Genomic DNA, 17,645 nt, shown 5'->3' on the forward strand with positions numbered 1-17,645 from the left:
AGTCAGCCTTCACCAAAACTTCATACATGATAAACATATTTTTATTGTTTCTTTTCTATTCTAATGCTCTTTTAGATATGTTCATTTGGAAATCTCTGTAAATGTTTAAATGCTCAATATTATTAACTGTCATGGTCTTGGTTCTGTTGTTCTTTACTTTGCTCCTTGTTTTCTAGTTTTATTGGTTTAATTACAGTTTTGTTGTAATTTCTAGATTTATATTAGTTCTCGTGTTTTTCTGTTGTCCTCTATTGCCCTCTTGTGTGTGTGTTCCTTTCCCCTTGGCTCCCTCGTTGTCTCCCCTCACACCTGCTCCTTATCTGCTCGTTAGCCCTGCCTTTGTCTCTCTCTGCTATATATGCTCTCCCTCTGCTCTCACTCTTTGTTGGTTCCTTGTCTTAGCTGTCTTCCCATGCTGTGGTCTACGTTCCTCGTCTCTCCCTGGCTCCTCGTGTTTGGTTTTCCCCAGATGTCTCCATAGTTCTGGTTTGCTTTATATTTTTCATGTTTGATTTTGGATTTTTGGATTCCCTCCTCTGTTACCTCTGTTAATTTCATTAAAGCTGCAAGAAATCTTCTCAGCCTCTGCCTCTGCTTTTGGGTCCTCAAACCACCACTGAAACCTGACATCAATATGATTAAATGCTTTATAAATTATTAAAAAAGGGGCAACAGAAGCATGTTACATTGACAGCTGGTCTGGAGACAAGAAGGCTTTGTCCCAGCTTTTGACATAAAATAAAATGAGGAAGACAAACCATATAGGTAAAGTAATTCTGTAAAGTTTTTTTTGTCTATTTATAGATTTTTTCTGGCCGCTTTCAGCGTTCCCTCTTGCCTTCAATACCATGTTATATAGTGGAATAAAATCCAATTGATCTGCTGTCATTTTTCCAGCCACACAGTGTTGCATATAGACCAAAATATGATGATTATTAACTTTTTTTTTTGGTTGCACATTGTAGAACGTTTTGGAAATGCTTTAGTGCAGCTTTTGAAAAAATTTAAATGAATAACTGAAGATTACCATTTGACTCTAAACGTAAACGTCTTAGAAATAACTGTGGAAACGTTGAAGTTTTGGTCATTTACACTATTTAACAAAGGGGGGAAATTTGTATAAAATAAACACTACAAAATATTGTGTAGATTTTTTATCTATTTATTTTATTAAGATGTGAAAATGAAGCCACTCCCTACTGAAACTCCAGCACAAATTACATTATGCATCCCCCTTAACAAATTGGTCACTAAAAATCTATAAAGCTGTAAAGTTTGACTCCCCAATTTGTACATCAAGAGTGTATATTTTATGGAGAGTGAGGACCACAGAAGAACAGAGTCACCCACCTTTACCAATTGTGGCCATGGTAACAGCAAAATCAAAAGACGACAGTCGGAGTGATGAAATGCTTTGCATACATGTGTGTCTGCCCATGTTTCCACACATCTGTGTTTTCATGCTACCTGCACCTAATTTCAAAGCCCATACAGAACAGGTCATAGATGCAGCTGGCATAAATGAAATAAGAGGACGGTTTTAAAGGAAGACACTGTGAAAACATGGGATTATGGGTACAGCGGCATCCAGCTTTAAATAATGCAGTTGATGTGCAAAGCACTTACTCCATCCCTCCATCTTTATTCCCATGTTTTACCCAAATACTCCTGTTTCACAGAAGCTCCCTGTCCCTAATGTGTGCTCGTCTTTACTCTGCTCTTTTGTTCTGTATACCCCTTTCTGTCCACAAAATGACAAGAGGCTAGCACAAAGACAAAGAAATATATAGAGGGGTGTCGGCCAGTACCCATACTGTGGTTGCTCATGTGAAGGGAGGGAGCAGCAGATATGCCTCCGACTGTTCATTCAGTCTTTTCTCCCCTCCCCCATCTAATCCCAGTAGTTCAAGTCCATAGGTTGGAGATGATGGAGGAGACATTGTTTTGTTTTTTCAATTATGACATCAGTGTCAATGATCCATGCTGGGCCTTTCTCACACTTCTGGTGCAAAAATCTTAACAATGAAGGAGCTCACTTGTAAACAAGTGAATCACCTGTTCAGAGCCACAGCTGGAGTTTAAAGCTGCCCTGCTGATTTTTGGAGGCTACACTAATGTCATTCCTTTCTAGGCTGCAAGCAGATCAAACACCAGCATGTGCTTTAAAAAAAAAATCCTGCAGCAACGCCCAGGGACTGCAACAACTCAATCTCCAAAATAACTGACCAGTGCTGCTTCCTCATATTGGATCTGCACTAAGAAAGGACTGCTTAATCAGGAAATTAGGTTCTTTAAGTGGAGACTTAAAGCTTGAGTTTAAGCATGACCTGCTTAACTGTGAGTTACATTCAAAACAACCAGCTATCAGTGAATAAACTTGGTCCAGAATCAAAGCACTTGACAACGTTTAAGGAGTCAATGAGCATCAGAGCCTCTGCATGAGTTAGGATGCTTGCATTACATTTGCACTGCTGCTGCTCCAGGTTTAACCGTGGAGCCCGTTGTGCATACAGATTGTAATACACCCATTCATAAATTTTTCACTCAAATGATTTCCTCCATCAAATTAACACAAGCAATGAGATGCAGTCCATCCTAAGAGCTGCACAGCGCGTCTCCCTCTCTCTTTGTCTCCCACTCTCTGAATGAAGTGATGCATTCATTCAACTTGCATAAAACAAATTAAGATTAAAAAAATTGATAGGATGAGAAGCCATCAATGAGATGCTGGAGCCTACCTGAGATCCGAGCCGTGCCTCTGCCTCCCCTCTCTCGTAGTGCTGTCAGGGAATGATGCGGACTGGATTTCTGTGCGCTGCCAGGATCCAGCTACACACTGATTAATCATCGCGCATGGTGCCACTCACTAAACCACTGCCTCTTTGACTGATTTATTTATTTATTATATATTTAGTCATCGATTGCAGGAGATGCCTTCTTCTATGGGGCTGAACACACGCACCCTGCATCACAGTGCGTGGGGAGATGGTCCTCTTTCCTGCGTGGAAGATGAAAAGCCCTTGGTACCGTGGGAAGGAAACCCCTGGATTTGAAGTGATAACAGTATGATGCTTAAGTGGGCAGTCAGCACCTCATCCAGTTTTCCTAAGATCGGACTAAATTTATCTCAGCATCCAGACAGCTCTATTGAGAGATCAATGTCGGTTTAACAGCATTATACTGCCTAACAAGTTCTTTTTTACTATTTATAGTTATTTATCACATATTTATCACAGCATCTGAACTTTAACTGAGGGAAAACGTTTATCTGTTTTATAATAGAACCCATTTAAATGTGTCTTACAGGCAGCACACGTTCTAAATTTTTTATTTTCTTCCTTTATTTGCTTAAATCCCATATTCTTGGTCAAACACACGTAGGGAAAGTATGCTTTCACTTTATCTATTTTTAATCAAACAAATAGGCTATCTGAAGATATCCTACAGAGAAACATTTTCGATTGAGTTTATTTGAACAACGGAGCCACTACGCCATCTAACGTTTCTACTCTTTATTACATCATAAAATGAAGTCCTATTATCTAAGCCTTATTTAGATTGCACACTTGACGAATTGGAGGCACAATTTGATGCTATAGTGAACTAACTAATTTCCCCACTAATAACTAATCTTGTTAGAATAACTTCTACGCACATCTAACTGCCGCGCCCACATCAAGAAAAGATCATAGATGTCCGACCTACCAAGATAGTTCCACTATTCTACTTCCTTTTTTGTAAGTAGACTCATGTGTTATGCATTAATATTATTATTATTATTGTTATTATTAATATTATTATTATTATGCGTGTCCCGAGCCCGTAACATTTCTCTGTTTTGTAAAATGGGTTATTGTATAGTATTTAATTATATTTATTATATTTTATCATAAAAAAAATGAAAATGTTAGAACTGTAAATTTGCAGTCATATGTTTATATTACTGTTTTTATATATTTTTTTTTACAATTTTTCAAGGCTGCACAAAAAAAAATGAAATTGTCCAGAGAGCTGTTCTAAACGAAATTTCTTTTTGTTTTACACTTGTGTAAACAAAATGACAAATAAATCTGTCTACGTCATTATTATTATAATAATGATATCATTATTATATATATTTCATTTTTATTGTTTATTATTATTATTATTATTATTATTATTATTATTATTATATTTCATTTTTTATTATTTTTAGTTGTGGTATTTTAGACAGTTACTTACAAAAAGACATATCAACAGCAAATATTTAACCGCAATGCACTACATTATTAATTTGTTTACATTTATTTTAAATCATTGTATTGCAAAGTCATATTGGAAAGAATAAAAAAAAACTTTATATTTATACTGATTGGAACAGGGTGTGAACTATCTTGACCGCTCGCTTACTGAAAGACCCCCCCCCCCCCCCTCTTCTTCTTCTTCATTTCTATTATGGAGGATTACAAACAACTTCAAGGTGCATACCGCCACCTACGGTACACGAGTGTGTAGCAACATTACTTTACATCAAATTCTATATTTTTATGTTGTATTCTGAAGATAAATAAATAATGCTTTCCTTAATCTGTAAATATCATTTATATTTTTTCATTTCCCAATATTCCTTTAAGACTCCATTCTTGGCCTGTCCTTCCAACCATTCTTCTAATTTTCTCCCTTTCTGGTTCATAAATACAGAATACAAAATAAAAAAAAAAATAGAATTTGATGTGAAGTCATGTTGGTACAAACTCACGTACAGTAGGTGGTGGTATTAAACTTAAAGTTGCTTGCGATCCGTAATAATAGAAAAGAAGAAGAAGAAAATCTTGACTTCCTGCTGGAAAGAGAGAAGATGAGGAAAGTAATTATAGAAAAAGGGAGACTTTTTCTTTTAACAACAATGGAGAGAATGGAGTATTAAAGGAAATTTTGATTATTAACAAAGCATTGTTTTTATTTTTACATAACATAAAAATAAAAAAATAGAATATAGTAGGTGGAACTATAGAGCTACACACTCATGTACAGTTGGTGGCGGTATGCGCCTAGTAGTTGTTTACAATCCGCCAATCTAACAAAGAGGAAGAAGAAGACTTCCTGCTGGAGTCACCTGACTTCAGTAGGTTGTTGTTGTTGAAGGAAAAAATGGCGGCCCATCTGTCCTACGGCAGAGTTAATTTAAACATCTTGAGAGAAGCGGCACGAAAAGAGCTTCGAGAATTTTTGGACAAATGTGCAGGAACTAAGGTGAGAAACTCTTCCGCAGCCGTTTAATGCGGTTAAACAAAAGAAAAATACAGAATGTTGTGTTTGGATGTCTCCCTTCAGATTCCAACTAAGATGCTAAATGAAACATAACTGAGCAGTTTTATCTCCTCTGACATCACAGAACCAAGCCTGTACGGCATTAATCGCTTTTCGCTGCACAGTTTTTAGTTAAACAAGTTTATTCTGAATTATATTAATTCAAATACGTTTTTCAGGGATTATACGAGTTTATAGAGTGACAGAACCTGGCTAATCAGCTTTCATATTAACTGCTTTCTTACTTCCTATTTTTTAAGATAAAACCTTTTCCTATTTGCATTCACTTAGGTGTACGTTTATTCGAATCTTAAGCCTACCATTCGGTTAAAAACGTCCTTTTAGTTGCACCAAGTCCAATATATTTTCTTAAAGATTGGAGATAAGACTTATTTCAGACGCTTTATTTCAGTCTGCTTTATCTGTCTATATTCAGCATTTTATCTGTGCTTTCAATCATGAATTTGTCAGAACAGTAGTAAGGTTTTTTCTTACTGTTTAACGCTTTTGTAACAGATGTGCATAGGGTTGCTAACCATCCCTTGAAAATGAGAGAGAAAAAAAAAAAGTTTTTTAATTATATTGAGGTTCTGGCCAAATGCCTAAAAATTTATTAATGCACAGAACAAAAGGCAAAAAACATTATCTCTGTGCAAACAACTGAAGAGCCTCGTTATGATTCTACCACCACCGTGCTTCACATTCCATTCTGTGCCCTTTGAGGTTGGAAAGCTTCCCCTACCAAGAGTCCATCAAAAAAAAAAAGACACCTGACATTGTGCTGAGATAGAAATAGCTTTGTAGTTTAACCATAAATCCTTTTTTTTTTTATTTGAAAAATAAAAGGATGATGATGGTTTTGGAGCAGGCTCCTATTTCTAAACCTGTGGCCACTTGACATTGAACTAACTTCATTGTGGACAGCAGCATGTACTTCTACATATTCTAGTTTTTGAAAAGAATAAAGTATTCATCCATTACCCTAATGCGGAGGTCTTCAACAGAGGGTCCGTGACCCTTAGAGGGTCCACAGAGGTATTGCTTGGAGGTCACTAAAGTTTTGCTTTGTTAGTTTTTTTTTTTTATATTCCCCCCTACAATTTTTTCCACTAATTGAAATGTCTTTAAATACACATGAATTCGACACCAGTGGCTGTTCTAGACCAAATGTATGAGGGGGTCCAGCGTGTTTTCATGGGGGAACAGAAAAGGCATTCAAATATATTAAGAGAGCTGCATGAAATGAAATTTCTATTTAATTAGGTTTAATTATTAAAATTCTACTTCCTATTGGATCAATAAACATTCATGAATTAGGAATTTTACATATTTTTGACCTGATTTATATTAAAATTATTGTTTTTCTCTGAAATCTGAATTAGAACTCAAGAAAAACTGATAAATTCAGCCATAAAAATTATAGCAATTTGTTTTGAAAAAAACATTGAGCAGAAGAAAACCTGATTCGTATCTCAACACCACTGAAGCTATCGCCTTATTGTTTTTAAATAATAAGTAAAACAGAATTTGTAAAGAAAAAAATGAAAAGGATCCAAAGGACCTATCAGTAATCATGTCTGTTCCAGCCCAAATTAGAATTTCTCTGAGTATTATGTCTTTAGTACAGGGGCTATAACATGATCTACAGGGGCACTGGCCCCTGTTGGCCCCTTTCTAGAACTGCCCATGATCAATGCACACATTCAGCGACACACAGGAGCTCTTTCAAGCTGGGCATCGTTTCATTCACAATACCTGTCCCATCAACCAGGAATCAGAATCAGAAATACTTTAATAATCACAGGGAGAAATTACTTTCGTTACATGACTCCATCTGTAATAGAGTGACTATAGGACCAGTTTAATGTAACACAATTTCTTAGGGGTTCCCCGTTCCATCTTGCCATCAGTTTGGTGGTCCTTGGCCTGGAAAACTTTGAAGACCCCTGCCCTAGTGGAAAGGCCATGGCTTACACCCTATTGAAAATGTGTGGATTTGAAACTGTTTAACCAAATCATTTCGATTAAATCTCCCTTTCCCTAACAGAAGATTGATCAAATATCTGCCTGGAATCATGCCAAGCTCTTCTTGATTGCTAGACACTCTTTAGTTTATGTGCGATCGGTTTAGTCCCATTTTATCACTTTCGATTGTACTACTATATTTTGGTAAATCTATAATTTAAAACTGTGCACCTTAAACAAAAGCAGCCCAAATGCATCTTAAAGCATCCTAAAACATGGTGGCTGTCATGTCATGTTGAGTGCATAGAAACATCCAGCTTGCATAGTAACACATTCTCATGCTTTTCAGGCCATAGTTTGGGATGAGTACCTGACTGGACCTTTTGGTCTGATAGCTCAGTATTCTTTGCTTAAGGTAAGTACCTCATCTGTAAATTAATATGTAAACTTTAACTCACCAAACCCCAAAAGTTCACATCTAATTCTGTTGATATTTTAATGACTTGTTGCTCACTGAAGCCATGGTTTTAATTTACACCCTTTGTGTTTTTAGGAACATGAAGTGGAAAAGATGTTTACCCTGAAGGGTGGCAGACTCCCCCCTGCTGATGTGAAAAACATCATCTTCTTTGTCCGTCCCAGGCTGGAACTTATGGACATCATTGCTGAGAATATATTTAGTGAAGACAAGATGCATCCAGCACGTGATTTTCACATTCTGTTCGTGCCCCGGCGCAGCATGCTGTGCGAACAGCGGCTGAAGGAGCAGGGAGTGCTGGGCTCCTTCGTCAACATCGATGAGTATATCCTGGACCTGATTCCGTTTGATGGTGACCTGCTCTCCATGGAGTATGAAAGTGCTTTTAGGGTGAGCTCACCCTGCATATGCTGCTGCATCCACGACAATAATACTAACTTTTCTTTAAAACCTCATAGTCTCTATGTTTTAGTAGCCTCGTGAGACCATCCTGATCTCGCGAGCTTTCAAGATTTCACTCGCTAATCAGTCTGGAGACTCTCCGTTAAAGAAAATTTGGAGCCGTTCACCAAACGAACGTCCAATCAGCGTTGGCTTTGAGGCGGGTTGAGGTGTGACGCAACGAGAAGTGCGACAGTTCAGTCTAAAGAACATGGCGGCTTCAGCCGATGAAACTAGCGTTAGCGTGGCTATCGAGCAAGTTTTATCAGAATTTCAGAGTATTTCTTCACTGAAAGAAGAGCAAAACACTGCTCTGGAGGCTTTTCTCAGAGGAAAAGATGTTTTTGCTCTTCTCCCGACTGGTTTCGGCAAGAATAGCCTGGCTTGTGGTTGTGTTTTCATCGTCGCTCTGTTAGTACATCATATGCTTCGTTGATCTGATTGGTTTATTTGGCCCATCTATCACCAACATAGGCCAATCAGCTAACCAGTATTTTCGCCCCTTCCCAAAATTACTTCTACGGAAGGTTTCCAGATGGATACGCAGAGCAAATCCATCTGGCGGAGTCAGGTTAATGTTTTAGTGCATCCTCACAAATTTAGGTTTCCTATAAATTAAAGGTATAGTGGAGGATGTTCTTTTTATGGGTGGATCATCAAAATAAGTGATCCTCCATAAGAAATGGACTTGTGCATGCTCTCGCACGCATTTAATAGCCGTTCCATTCAGGAGCGGGTACAGGATTGTGCATGTGTATTTTTTTTTCAAGTGGAGTGGGCGGGTATTTTCAAAAGTCTGCGAAAATCTTCCATTATCCATCCATCCATCTTCTTCTGCTTATCGGGGCTCGGGTCGTGGGTGTACCAGCTTCAGTAGAGAGGCCCAGACGTCCCTCTCCCCAACCACTTCGGCCAGCTCCTCCGGGGGAATCCCAAGGCGCTTCCAGGCCAGCGGAGAAACATAGTCACTGTCCTGGGTCCGGCCTCCTCCCGGTGAGCCAATTTACCAAGATTTTTTTTGTTGTTTTTGTTTAGGAGTGCTACTTAGAAAATGACCAGACCAGTTTGTACCACACAGCCAAAGGCCTCATGACCTTACAGGCCCTCTATGGTACCATCCCTCAGATATTTGGGAAAGGAGACTGCGCACGGGTAAGTGTCTTTAACGTAAAGATTTGTGCAGAATTGAATCATCTGACTGGATGTTTAGAGATGTGCATCATAGCGTTTTGTTGAAAAGTACTGTTCTGTGTTTCCCCAGCATGTGGCAAACATGATGTTGCGGATGAAGAGAGAGTTTGCCGGCATTCAGAATCAGATCCTCCCTGTCTTCGATACCCTTCTTCTCCTGGACCGTAATGTTGACCTGCTGACCCCTCTTGCAACACAGCTCACCTACGAGGGTCTTATTGATGAGATCTATGGAATTCATAATGGTCAGAAAATGCTTATTTAAGCTAGCTTAGAGCTTGGGAGGATTACAGTGGTATGAAATATAATAGCTGTTTTTTTTTTTTATCTTTTACAGGCTATGTCAAGCTACCTCCTGAAAAGTTTGCACAAAAGAAGCAAGGTGAAGGTAGTAAAGATCTGCCCACAGAGCCCAAGAAGTTGCAACTGAACTCAGCTGAGGAGCTGTACGCTGAAATCCGTGACAAAAACTTCAATGCTGTTGGTGCAGCACTTAGCAAAAAAGCCAAAATTATATCAGCAGCCTTTGAGGTAAGTTTTTAGCTTCAGCTCTATTTTGCTTGTATTACAACGTAGGAGAATTTAATGCTTACAAAAACAGCCAGAGAAGTATGTAAAGCTCGCTTTTTAATGTTATCAGTTGTTACAAGTTTATAACAGTTTTACAAAATAGTAACATTAAAAAGCGAGCTTTACATGAAAACAAGATCGATGGAAAATAAATATCTTGCTCTCCTTCTTTTCTATGTTCCAGGAACGCCATAATGCTAAAACAGTTGGCGAGATAAAGCAGTTCGTGTCTCAGTTGCCTCACATGCAGGCAGCACGAAGCTCACTGGCTAACCACACCTCTATTGCTGAGCTGGTTAAAGATATAACAAGTATGTATATATCGCCATGGAAGCAAGCTTCAAACTGAAATGGGTATTTTTGTCACTTTTACACTTTTGGCATCTGAAAATCCAGTAGCACACTTATAGTTTCTTTAAAGTTTTCATACACTTTTAGTTGTCTTTATTTAGTTTGTTTTTTCATTTTGAAATCACCCATTTTTTTAAATTTTATTGGGATTTGTTGTAATAGATGGTCATTCAACATTAGTTTTAGTTTTTCAAGTAGTCTGGCTTTTGATTGGGCCAAACTGCCAACTTTTTCTACAGTAGCTCTTGGCTCTTACCGCCATCCTGCTCAAACATCAGCCCCTGTCCCCATCATGTGCCGCTTCTAGCAGGTTTTTCCTCAAGTTTACTGAATTTAGCTTCTACCATCGAATCAATCTAACCAGTTTTCTGTTTCCTACTGAAGACAAGTATCTCGACAGTTAGTCCTGCAACTAGGGCTGGAACAATTCATCGGGATTAATCGATTATTTAACTAATTTAGTAATCGATTAATCCTTAACTGGAGTATAAAGACTCTAAAACGTGCCTTTAGCTGACAGAGTGACCTGTTTAGAAGGGTAATTATACCAAGATTGTAAAAAAAAATATATATAAACATTTTGCATTTAAGATAAAAAAAAAAAAATTTCTGTCAATATGCTCAGAACTCCTCAATTGGAAATGTTTTAATCTGGTTCAATTTAGTAAAACGTCTTCTTTAAGGAACCTTTTGGCTATGCGATTAAAAAATCGATTAATGGAAAAAATTATCGTCAGATTATTCGATTTGCAAAATAAGCGTTATTTGCAGCTCTAGCTGCAACCCCATGTGATGCTTTGTGGGAAAAATGTGTACAGGTTGATCTATGTTAGTTTGTTGTCAAATATGTGTATCAAAAACTTTGTTTTCCAGACAGCTCAGTTTTGCAGATTAGACCTGCTTTCTGTGTTTTCTACTTGTGTTCTGGCAGAAAATAATATAGTGACTAAAGAAAATGTGTTACCATACCAACTTTATTTATGAAGCACTTTATGCACTGGCAAGGATCTTTACACAATCATAAAATAAAATAATAAAATAGAAAAGATCGAGTATAAAATACATATTAGTATACAAACAGAATAAAACAAAGTAAAACCTCTCAAACTGTGCCAAAAGCCAAGGAAAAAGACGAGTCTTAAGAAGGGACTTAAAAATAGCAAGAGAAGGGGCCTGTCTAATGCTCAGAGGCAGATCATTCCATAGCTTAGGAGCTGCCACAGAAAAAGCACGGTCCCCTCTGAGCTTGAATTTTGTCTTTGGGACCCTCAGAAGCAACTGATCAGCTGACCTGAGGGAACGGGAGGGTGTGTAAGAATGTAACAGCTGAAGGTTATCTGCGTGAAGAAGGCCAAATAAACCTTTATTCCGCATGTTTTAAATGCTTCTTTTGCAGTGGTTTCTGTTGGTATATTTCATAAAAGTATTTAAAAAATGTTTCTTTAAGAATAAAAAAAAAAAAAAAAGATGTCTAATATTGGGTGTTGTACAGAAGGTAATTAAACCAAGTAACTTTTTGGTTGTATTGACGTGAAAGCATGAGTTAAAATCTGATGATTATTTGTTTCAGCATCAGAGGCCTTCTTTGATAATCTGACAGTGGAGCAGGAGTTTATGACTGGTGTTGACACAGACAAGGTAAAATAAACCTTATTTTCATGCTTCTGCTTGTGCCAAATTGACCCTGAAGTCTCATAATTGTTGTGACAAACTCCACTTTCCAGGTGAACACATACATAGAGGACAGCATCGCCCAAAAGGATCCGCTGATCAAGATTCTGCGCCTGGTGTGCATGCAGTCAGTCTGTAACAATGGCCTCAAGCAGAAGGTTCTGGACTACTACAAGAGGGAGATCCTCCAGGTGGGGTTAGATAAAAAAAAAAGGATTTTAAAATCCTTATTCTGTTGTGCTAAAAGGGTTTCTTTCTTTTTTTTCTAGACGTATGGCTATGAGCATATACTAACATTGAGCAACTTGGAGAAGGCGGGTCTTTTAAAGCCGCAGACAGCTTCAAGAAATAACTACCCAACTATCAGAAAGACTCTTAAACTGTGGATGGAAGACGCGAACGAGCAGGTCAGTGAATGAGAAGAAAAGAAAAAGTGACGATCAAACTCATGTAGCTTTAAAGAGTAGGCCTTTAATATCTGTATGTTGATGTCCTCAGAACCCGAATGACATCTCGTACGTGTACAGCGGCTACGCTCCACTCAGCATCCGACTGACTCAGGTGCTGGCGAGACCAGGATGGCGTAGCATCGAAGAGGTCCTAAAGATGCTCCCAGGTCCTCACTTCGAGGAGAGGCAGCAGCTCCCATCTGGACTTCATAAGAAACGTAAGAGTCAGGGTGAAATGGGGATTGACTTTACCCTGGGATTATTTTCAATTCATCTAGATTTTAATGAAGGAAAGAGAAAGACAGATAAAGAGTCAAAATACAGGTTTTCAAGCGCGGTGTGTCAGAGCATTTTGTAGCTCTGCACCATTCAATAAACTTATTGTAACAAATCAAGCTGGTAAAAAAAAAAAAAAAGCTCAGCAATAAAGTTATGTGGAAATTAAGCTATGGTTTAAGCTTTAAAACAAAATCTCTACACTTCTTTATTTTATGGATTTCTGTTTCATTCCTGATTGAAAATTGAACAGTGTGGCACAGCTTTAAAGTAAGAAAGAAGGCACTTATCAAAGAAACAGCCAAGATGGTCATGCTGGAGGAAGAAGCATCTGCAGGGAGGATAACAACTAGTTAGGGACTCAACAAATCTGACCTTTTATGGAGCAAAAGCAAGGTTGCTGAATTACTGCAAAAAAGCACTGAGTTTTGTGCAACAAGCCATGAAGGTGTTAGAGGTGAGATGTGGTGGAAGAGGGTTTTTGCATAAATTACCTAAATGGATTATTGCATATTTGCTTATTGCAAATATGTGGAGGAAAAAAACGTGTAATGGAAAGCTCCCTTCCTGATAACATGCTATACCTACAGTGATACACAGTGTTGTCAGCAGCGTTCTGTCTCAGGGGATCTGAATACAGATGCACGTTTTTATCCTTAAAGCCACATCTGGATGATGCACTACTTTTTATTGGTTCATCACCTGATAAAACTCACTTTATTTTATTGTTGTGACGGGATACATTTGAAAAGGTTCAAGCGGTGGAAATACTTTTGTGACGTAAAGCATTTCACTTATGTTGCTAATTAAAATGTGAACTAAAGGCTGGTTTATACTATAAGCCACTATAAGCTCACTGCGACACACTGCTGCGGGAGTATAACTAGCCCTTAAGTTAGCAAAAAAATAGAAAACAAGGAAACAATTTCGATGTAATTACAAGGCTTTCAATATCATCTTCACCTGTGTATTCTTGTGGCAGCATTCAGATGATTACAGATAAATATAACATTTGCTCTGACAAGGGATTGTTTTCTGCATTGATCGCAAGTCAGTGGCCCAAGAGCCCCACAGCGACAATGAAACATTAAATTGTTAATGACCTAAAAGTACTCCATTACGGGACTCAGCTGTTTCCAAGATGAGACGACATTGGGTCAAATCTGGCAGCCAGATTCTACCTAGACTCTGAAACTAGGGATGCACGATATTGGGATTTTAGCCGATATCCGATATGCCGATATTTTAAAACTCATGTAGCCGATAACCGATACCGATGTTAAAGCTGGACAAAAATAAGTAGTCATTGAAAATAGCAGTTTTGTTATCCATTTCTGACAAAATAATATACTCAAATATATTTTCATATGCTGATATCAAATTGATTTTTAAAAACGCGGTATCGATCTATTTTACTTTCAAAATCTCGTGAAATTTCATCGTTCTGTTACAAACTCTCGTGATATTTTGCAAATTCTTGTGAGATTTTGTTAGTAAAATAGATCGATACCACGTCAATATATCAAAATATAAAAATATGGCAAAATTTCGTGAATTTTCGGGGGATTTCGTAGCATAACGATGACATATAGCAATATTTTATTAGTAAAAGAGATTGATATGGTGTTTTTAAATGGCAATATATCAGCATATGAAGATATTGGGATATTTTAATGTATCAATATTTTTTCCGTCGTCTTTAGAAGTTTTTAAGTCTGTAAAAAAGAAGTTTTTGAGGAAGAAGAAGTAGAAACTCAGAAGCTGATCAAATATCGGGTTAAATATCGGTGGGGTGGCCGATGTCCGATATTCAGTTTTAAGGCCGATACCGATAAGGGGCCGATTATATCGTGCATCCCTATCTGAAACAATAAATACTCATGAAAGAAAGTAATGCCTCTGGTTTTTTGCTTCCATCAAAGCATTGTATTCATTAAAAATTAAGTTTCCATCTCATATTAAGCTTTTGTTTATTGTTTTGGGGTTTTTTATTAGCGTTTTTGTTCCACTAGTTATTAGATAATGCAGAAGAAGAGCGCTTTAAATGTGCTTACAGCTGGTATGTTAATGTTGCTTGATTTCAGTTCTCCTTACAGAGCTTCTGCTCGTATACCTTAACTTAACTTTCACAAAATATTTCCTTTTCTCATCTTAGATTCCCTAAATATTACCGTCATGTACTGAAATTTTCAGGTAAAATAAATATAAAAGGGAGGAAAATATGCTTAATGTTCACCATTCAGTGAGGAACCCTGATCTGTATCTAAGCTTTAAACTGTCCAGAAAGTAAACTCTTATATAGAGATCGTTTCAATGCAAGGCAGGTTTATTTGTTTCGCACAGTCCAACAACAATTCAACGTGCATTAAACGAATTAAACAATAAAATAGAGGCAGAATAAAATCAAATGGAGATAAAAACGTGATAAAAGCAGGTAGTAAACCAAATAAAACTGTTGGACCTCAACCTTATAATCATACCTCAGTTAACAGTTTAACTTCAATATTCAAAGGCAGCTCTAAACAAATGGGTTTTTAATCTTAATACCTCCTAAGAAAGAAGCCTTTACTAATACTGAATTACACCTTAATAGATAAAATAGAAGAACTAGCTATAGATTTGACAGGCTTCATAAAAATGCTTTATAGATGCAGATCAGCAGTTGAATTATTGTTCATTTAATTGTTTAATTAAAATAATAGCCATGTCTGTAGGCTGTGTTTGTGCGCTTATCTGTTGTTTTCTCTTGAACACATTTGTGTTATTTGGTTTCCTGTAAAAGTAAACACTGTAATCCAGCTTGGTTAAAAAGCAAAACCCCAAAGTTGAACCTTGAATTACGGTGCTGAGACAAAAACCGTGTTGCCGGGCCGCCGCTCGCCCTGCTGCTCGTCACAGAATGAAAACAGTGGTCTGCCTGCTCTGCGTAGATAAGAAACAGACTTTGTGTTGGTGAAGCTAAATGCTGAGCAGTGGAAGATTGATGGCTGAGACCTGACAATCCACCAGAGTAGCCATCAGTGTTTGGTTCCCCCTGTGTACACAGTAAAGAGAAGAGAGCTTAGAACATGTATGAACAGAAGGCTTTTACGCTGGGACCTGGAATCTGTGTATGTTAGACGCCAGAGAAAATCTAAATATTGTTTTTGATTAGATGCTTGGTTTAAAATGAGCTAATTAGAAGTGTGAGCTTGGGTATCAGATGGCTGACTTGTTCTTACATGCCTTACAATTGATTTGTAGAGGTGATAATAGAAAATTTTAATTTAGGCGAATATGGCTGCTTGATGTTTTAGTAATCATTATCACTTGGATCTTAGCAGTGTTTGTATTGTGTGTATGTGTGAAGTGGGTTTAATGTAATAGAACAAAACTACTCTTTGCATATTTTGTAGAATAGTGGTAGTAGTTGTAGAATATAAATCAATTTCCATCTAACTTGTTCTACTGCAGCTCCTCCTTTGTGTTTATTATCTCTGCCAAGGTTATGTTTTTAGGAGCATTTGTCCCTCTGTCCGTCTGTGTACAGGATAACTTATAAAGTTATGAACAGATTTTACCAAAGGGGCGTCTCAGTCCAAAGAACAATCCATTACATTTAGTGAGGATCTGGATCACCACCTGGATCCAGTAATTGTTTGAAAGATTTTGTGAATACAGGTATTTAACTTAAGGTCAAGTCTCCATATGTCGGGGGAAATGCAGACCTTTGCTGCTTGTCGGAGGTCTGCAATCACCCAGAGTTTTTCTATTTATTAATTGTTTTAATAGAATAATACCAACCATTTTGGTAGAATAATACCAACCAATAATAACAACAAAACCAGTCTCGTTTGCCTTTTACAGATTTTCCTGTATTTAACTATCAATCTTCCCATCAGGTTTGACCTACTTAGATAATGTGCTGCTGGGTTATTTTTCCTTGCATGTAGGATAAAATGTCTCGTTCTGTTCTTCTCTGACAAGAGCACCTTCTTCCATATTTTTGCTGCGTCTCGTAATTTTTTTTTTTTTTTTGTGGTAAACTACAACATAAATGATTCTTTGTCTTCCATTCAGCATAGATTTTTTTTCATAGGTAGATTTGCAGTTTGTGCAGTCTTTTATTTTTTGCATAATACACTTTACTTTTAAATATGTTATGTTCAAAGTTTGGCATATTATTTTAGAATCCATAACTTTATCTCTAATCTGTCTTCTGGGTTCTTTTCTTTTTATGATTCTATTTGTTTACTACTTTTCCAAAACTATGAGGCCTTTCTATAGCTGCTGGACTTATGCTAAGAATGAATTATACACTTATTGACTAATTAGATGCCTTCAAACTTTGTGGTATTAATGTGACAAGAACAGTTTGGTTGGTAGGACTGGATATGATTGATGATCTCGATACACGTTTTGTTTTTTTCCCCTCCTTTTCTACCTTTGATTAAATTTTCCTGCTTGATTTCTCAGGCCAACAGGGGGAAAACCGAACCACGCTGGTTTTCTTCCTGGGTGGGGTGACGTATGCAGAAATAGCCGCTCTGCGTTTCCTCTCTCAGATGGAAGACAGCGGGATGGAGTACATCATAGCCACCACAAAGCTCATCAATGGCACAAACTGGATGAAATCCCTCATGGACCGACCACAATCCCAGACTTCCTGAGTCTCCGGGATATACAGCAAGCTACAACACATTCCCGTCCACCAGAGAAAAATCTGCCCATGCTAAGAGACCGTCATAGTGTGAATGTTTTCAGCTTGACATGCAGTCAAGATCTGTCATCAATAAATCTTACAAGATAAATCTGGATTAATGCTTCCACTTCCTTCACACTTTATTTTATTGTTACGTGGTTGCTCAACCACAGATATACTGTATATATATATATTTATATGCATTGTCAAGGATCAGATCTGTGAATAATGATGCAATTTCATTTGCATTTGAAGATTTTTTTTTTTTGTCGTCTCTTTTGCT

The 17,645-nt window shown here is 37.5% G+C and overlaps 2 protein-coding genes across 3 annotated transcripts in view; one reads left to right on the top strand and one right to left on the bottom strand.

Moving 5' to 3' along the window:
* LOC119783965 (rabphilin-3A-like) overlaps nucleotides 1-3,031 on the bottom strand; it is a 38,019-nt gene extending 34,988 nt beyond the window's left edge. The window contains exon 1 of one of the 2 annotated variants that reach the window (XM_038285749.1): nucleotides 2,739-3,031. The gene's annotated coding sequence lies outside the window, so the exon portion shown is untranslated. The remainder of the gene's footprint in view (nucleotides 1-2,738) is intronic. The other variant, XM_038285748.1, reaches the window with a different exon arrangement.
* A 2,048-nt stretch (nucleotides 3,032-5,079) lies between these two features.
* Nucleotides 5,080-17,477, top strand: vps33a (VPS33A core subunit of CORVET and HOPS complexes). Its single transcript, XM_038285780.1, has 12 exons — nucleotides 5,080-5,232; nucleotides 7,604-7,669; nucleotides 7,808-8,122; nucleotides 9,209-9,325; nucleotides 9,435-9,609; nucleotides 9,702-9,895; nucleotides 10,119-10,245; nucleotides 11,856-11,923; nucleotides 12,010-12,147; nucleotides 12,226-12,363; nucleotides 12,455-12,623; nucleotides 17,137-17,477. The coding sequence occupies exons 1-12, from the start codon at nucleotides 5,131-5,133 to the stop codon at nucleotides 17,328-17,330; spliced, it is 1,803 nt and encodes a 600-aa protein (XP_038141708.1). The 5' UTR covers nucleotides 5,080-5,130; the 3' UTR covers nucleotides 17,331-17,477.
* The last annotated feature ends 168 nt before the right edge of the window (nucleotides 17,478-17,645 follow it).

The sequence above is a fragment of the Cyprinodon tularosa genome, unplaced genomic scaffold, assembly GCF_016077235.1.
Source record: "Cyprinodon tularosa strain WSP-4 unplaced genomic scaffold, ASM1607723v1 ctg214, whole genome shotgun sequence".
NCBI classification, from domain to species: Eukaryota; Metazoa; Chordata; class Actinopteri; order Cyprinodontiformes; family Cyprinodontidae; genus Cyprinodon; species Cyprinodon tularosa.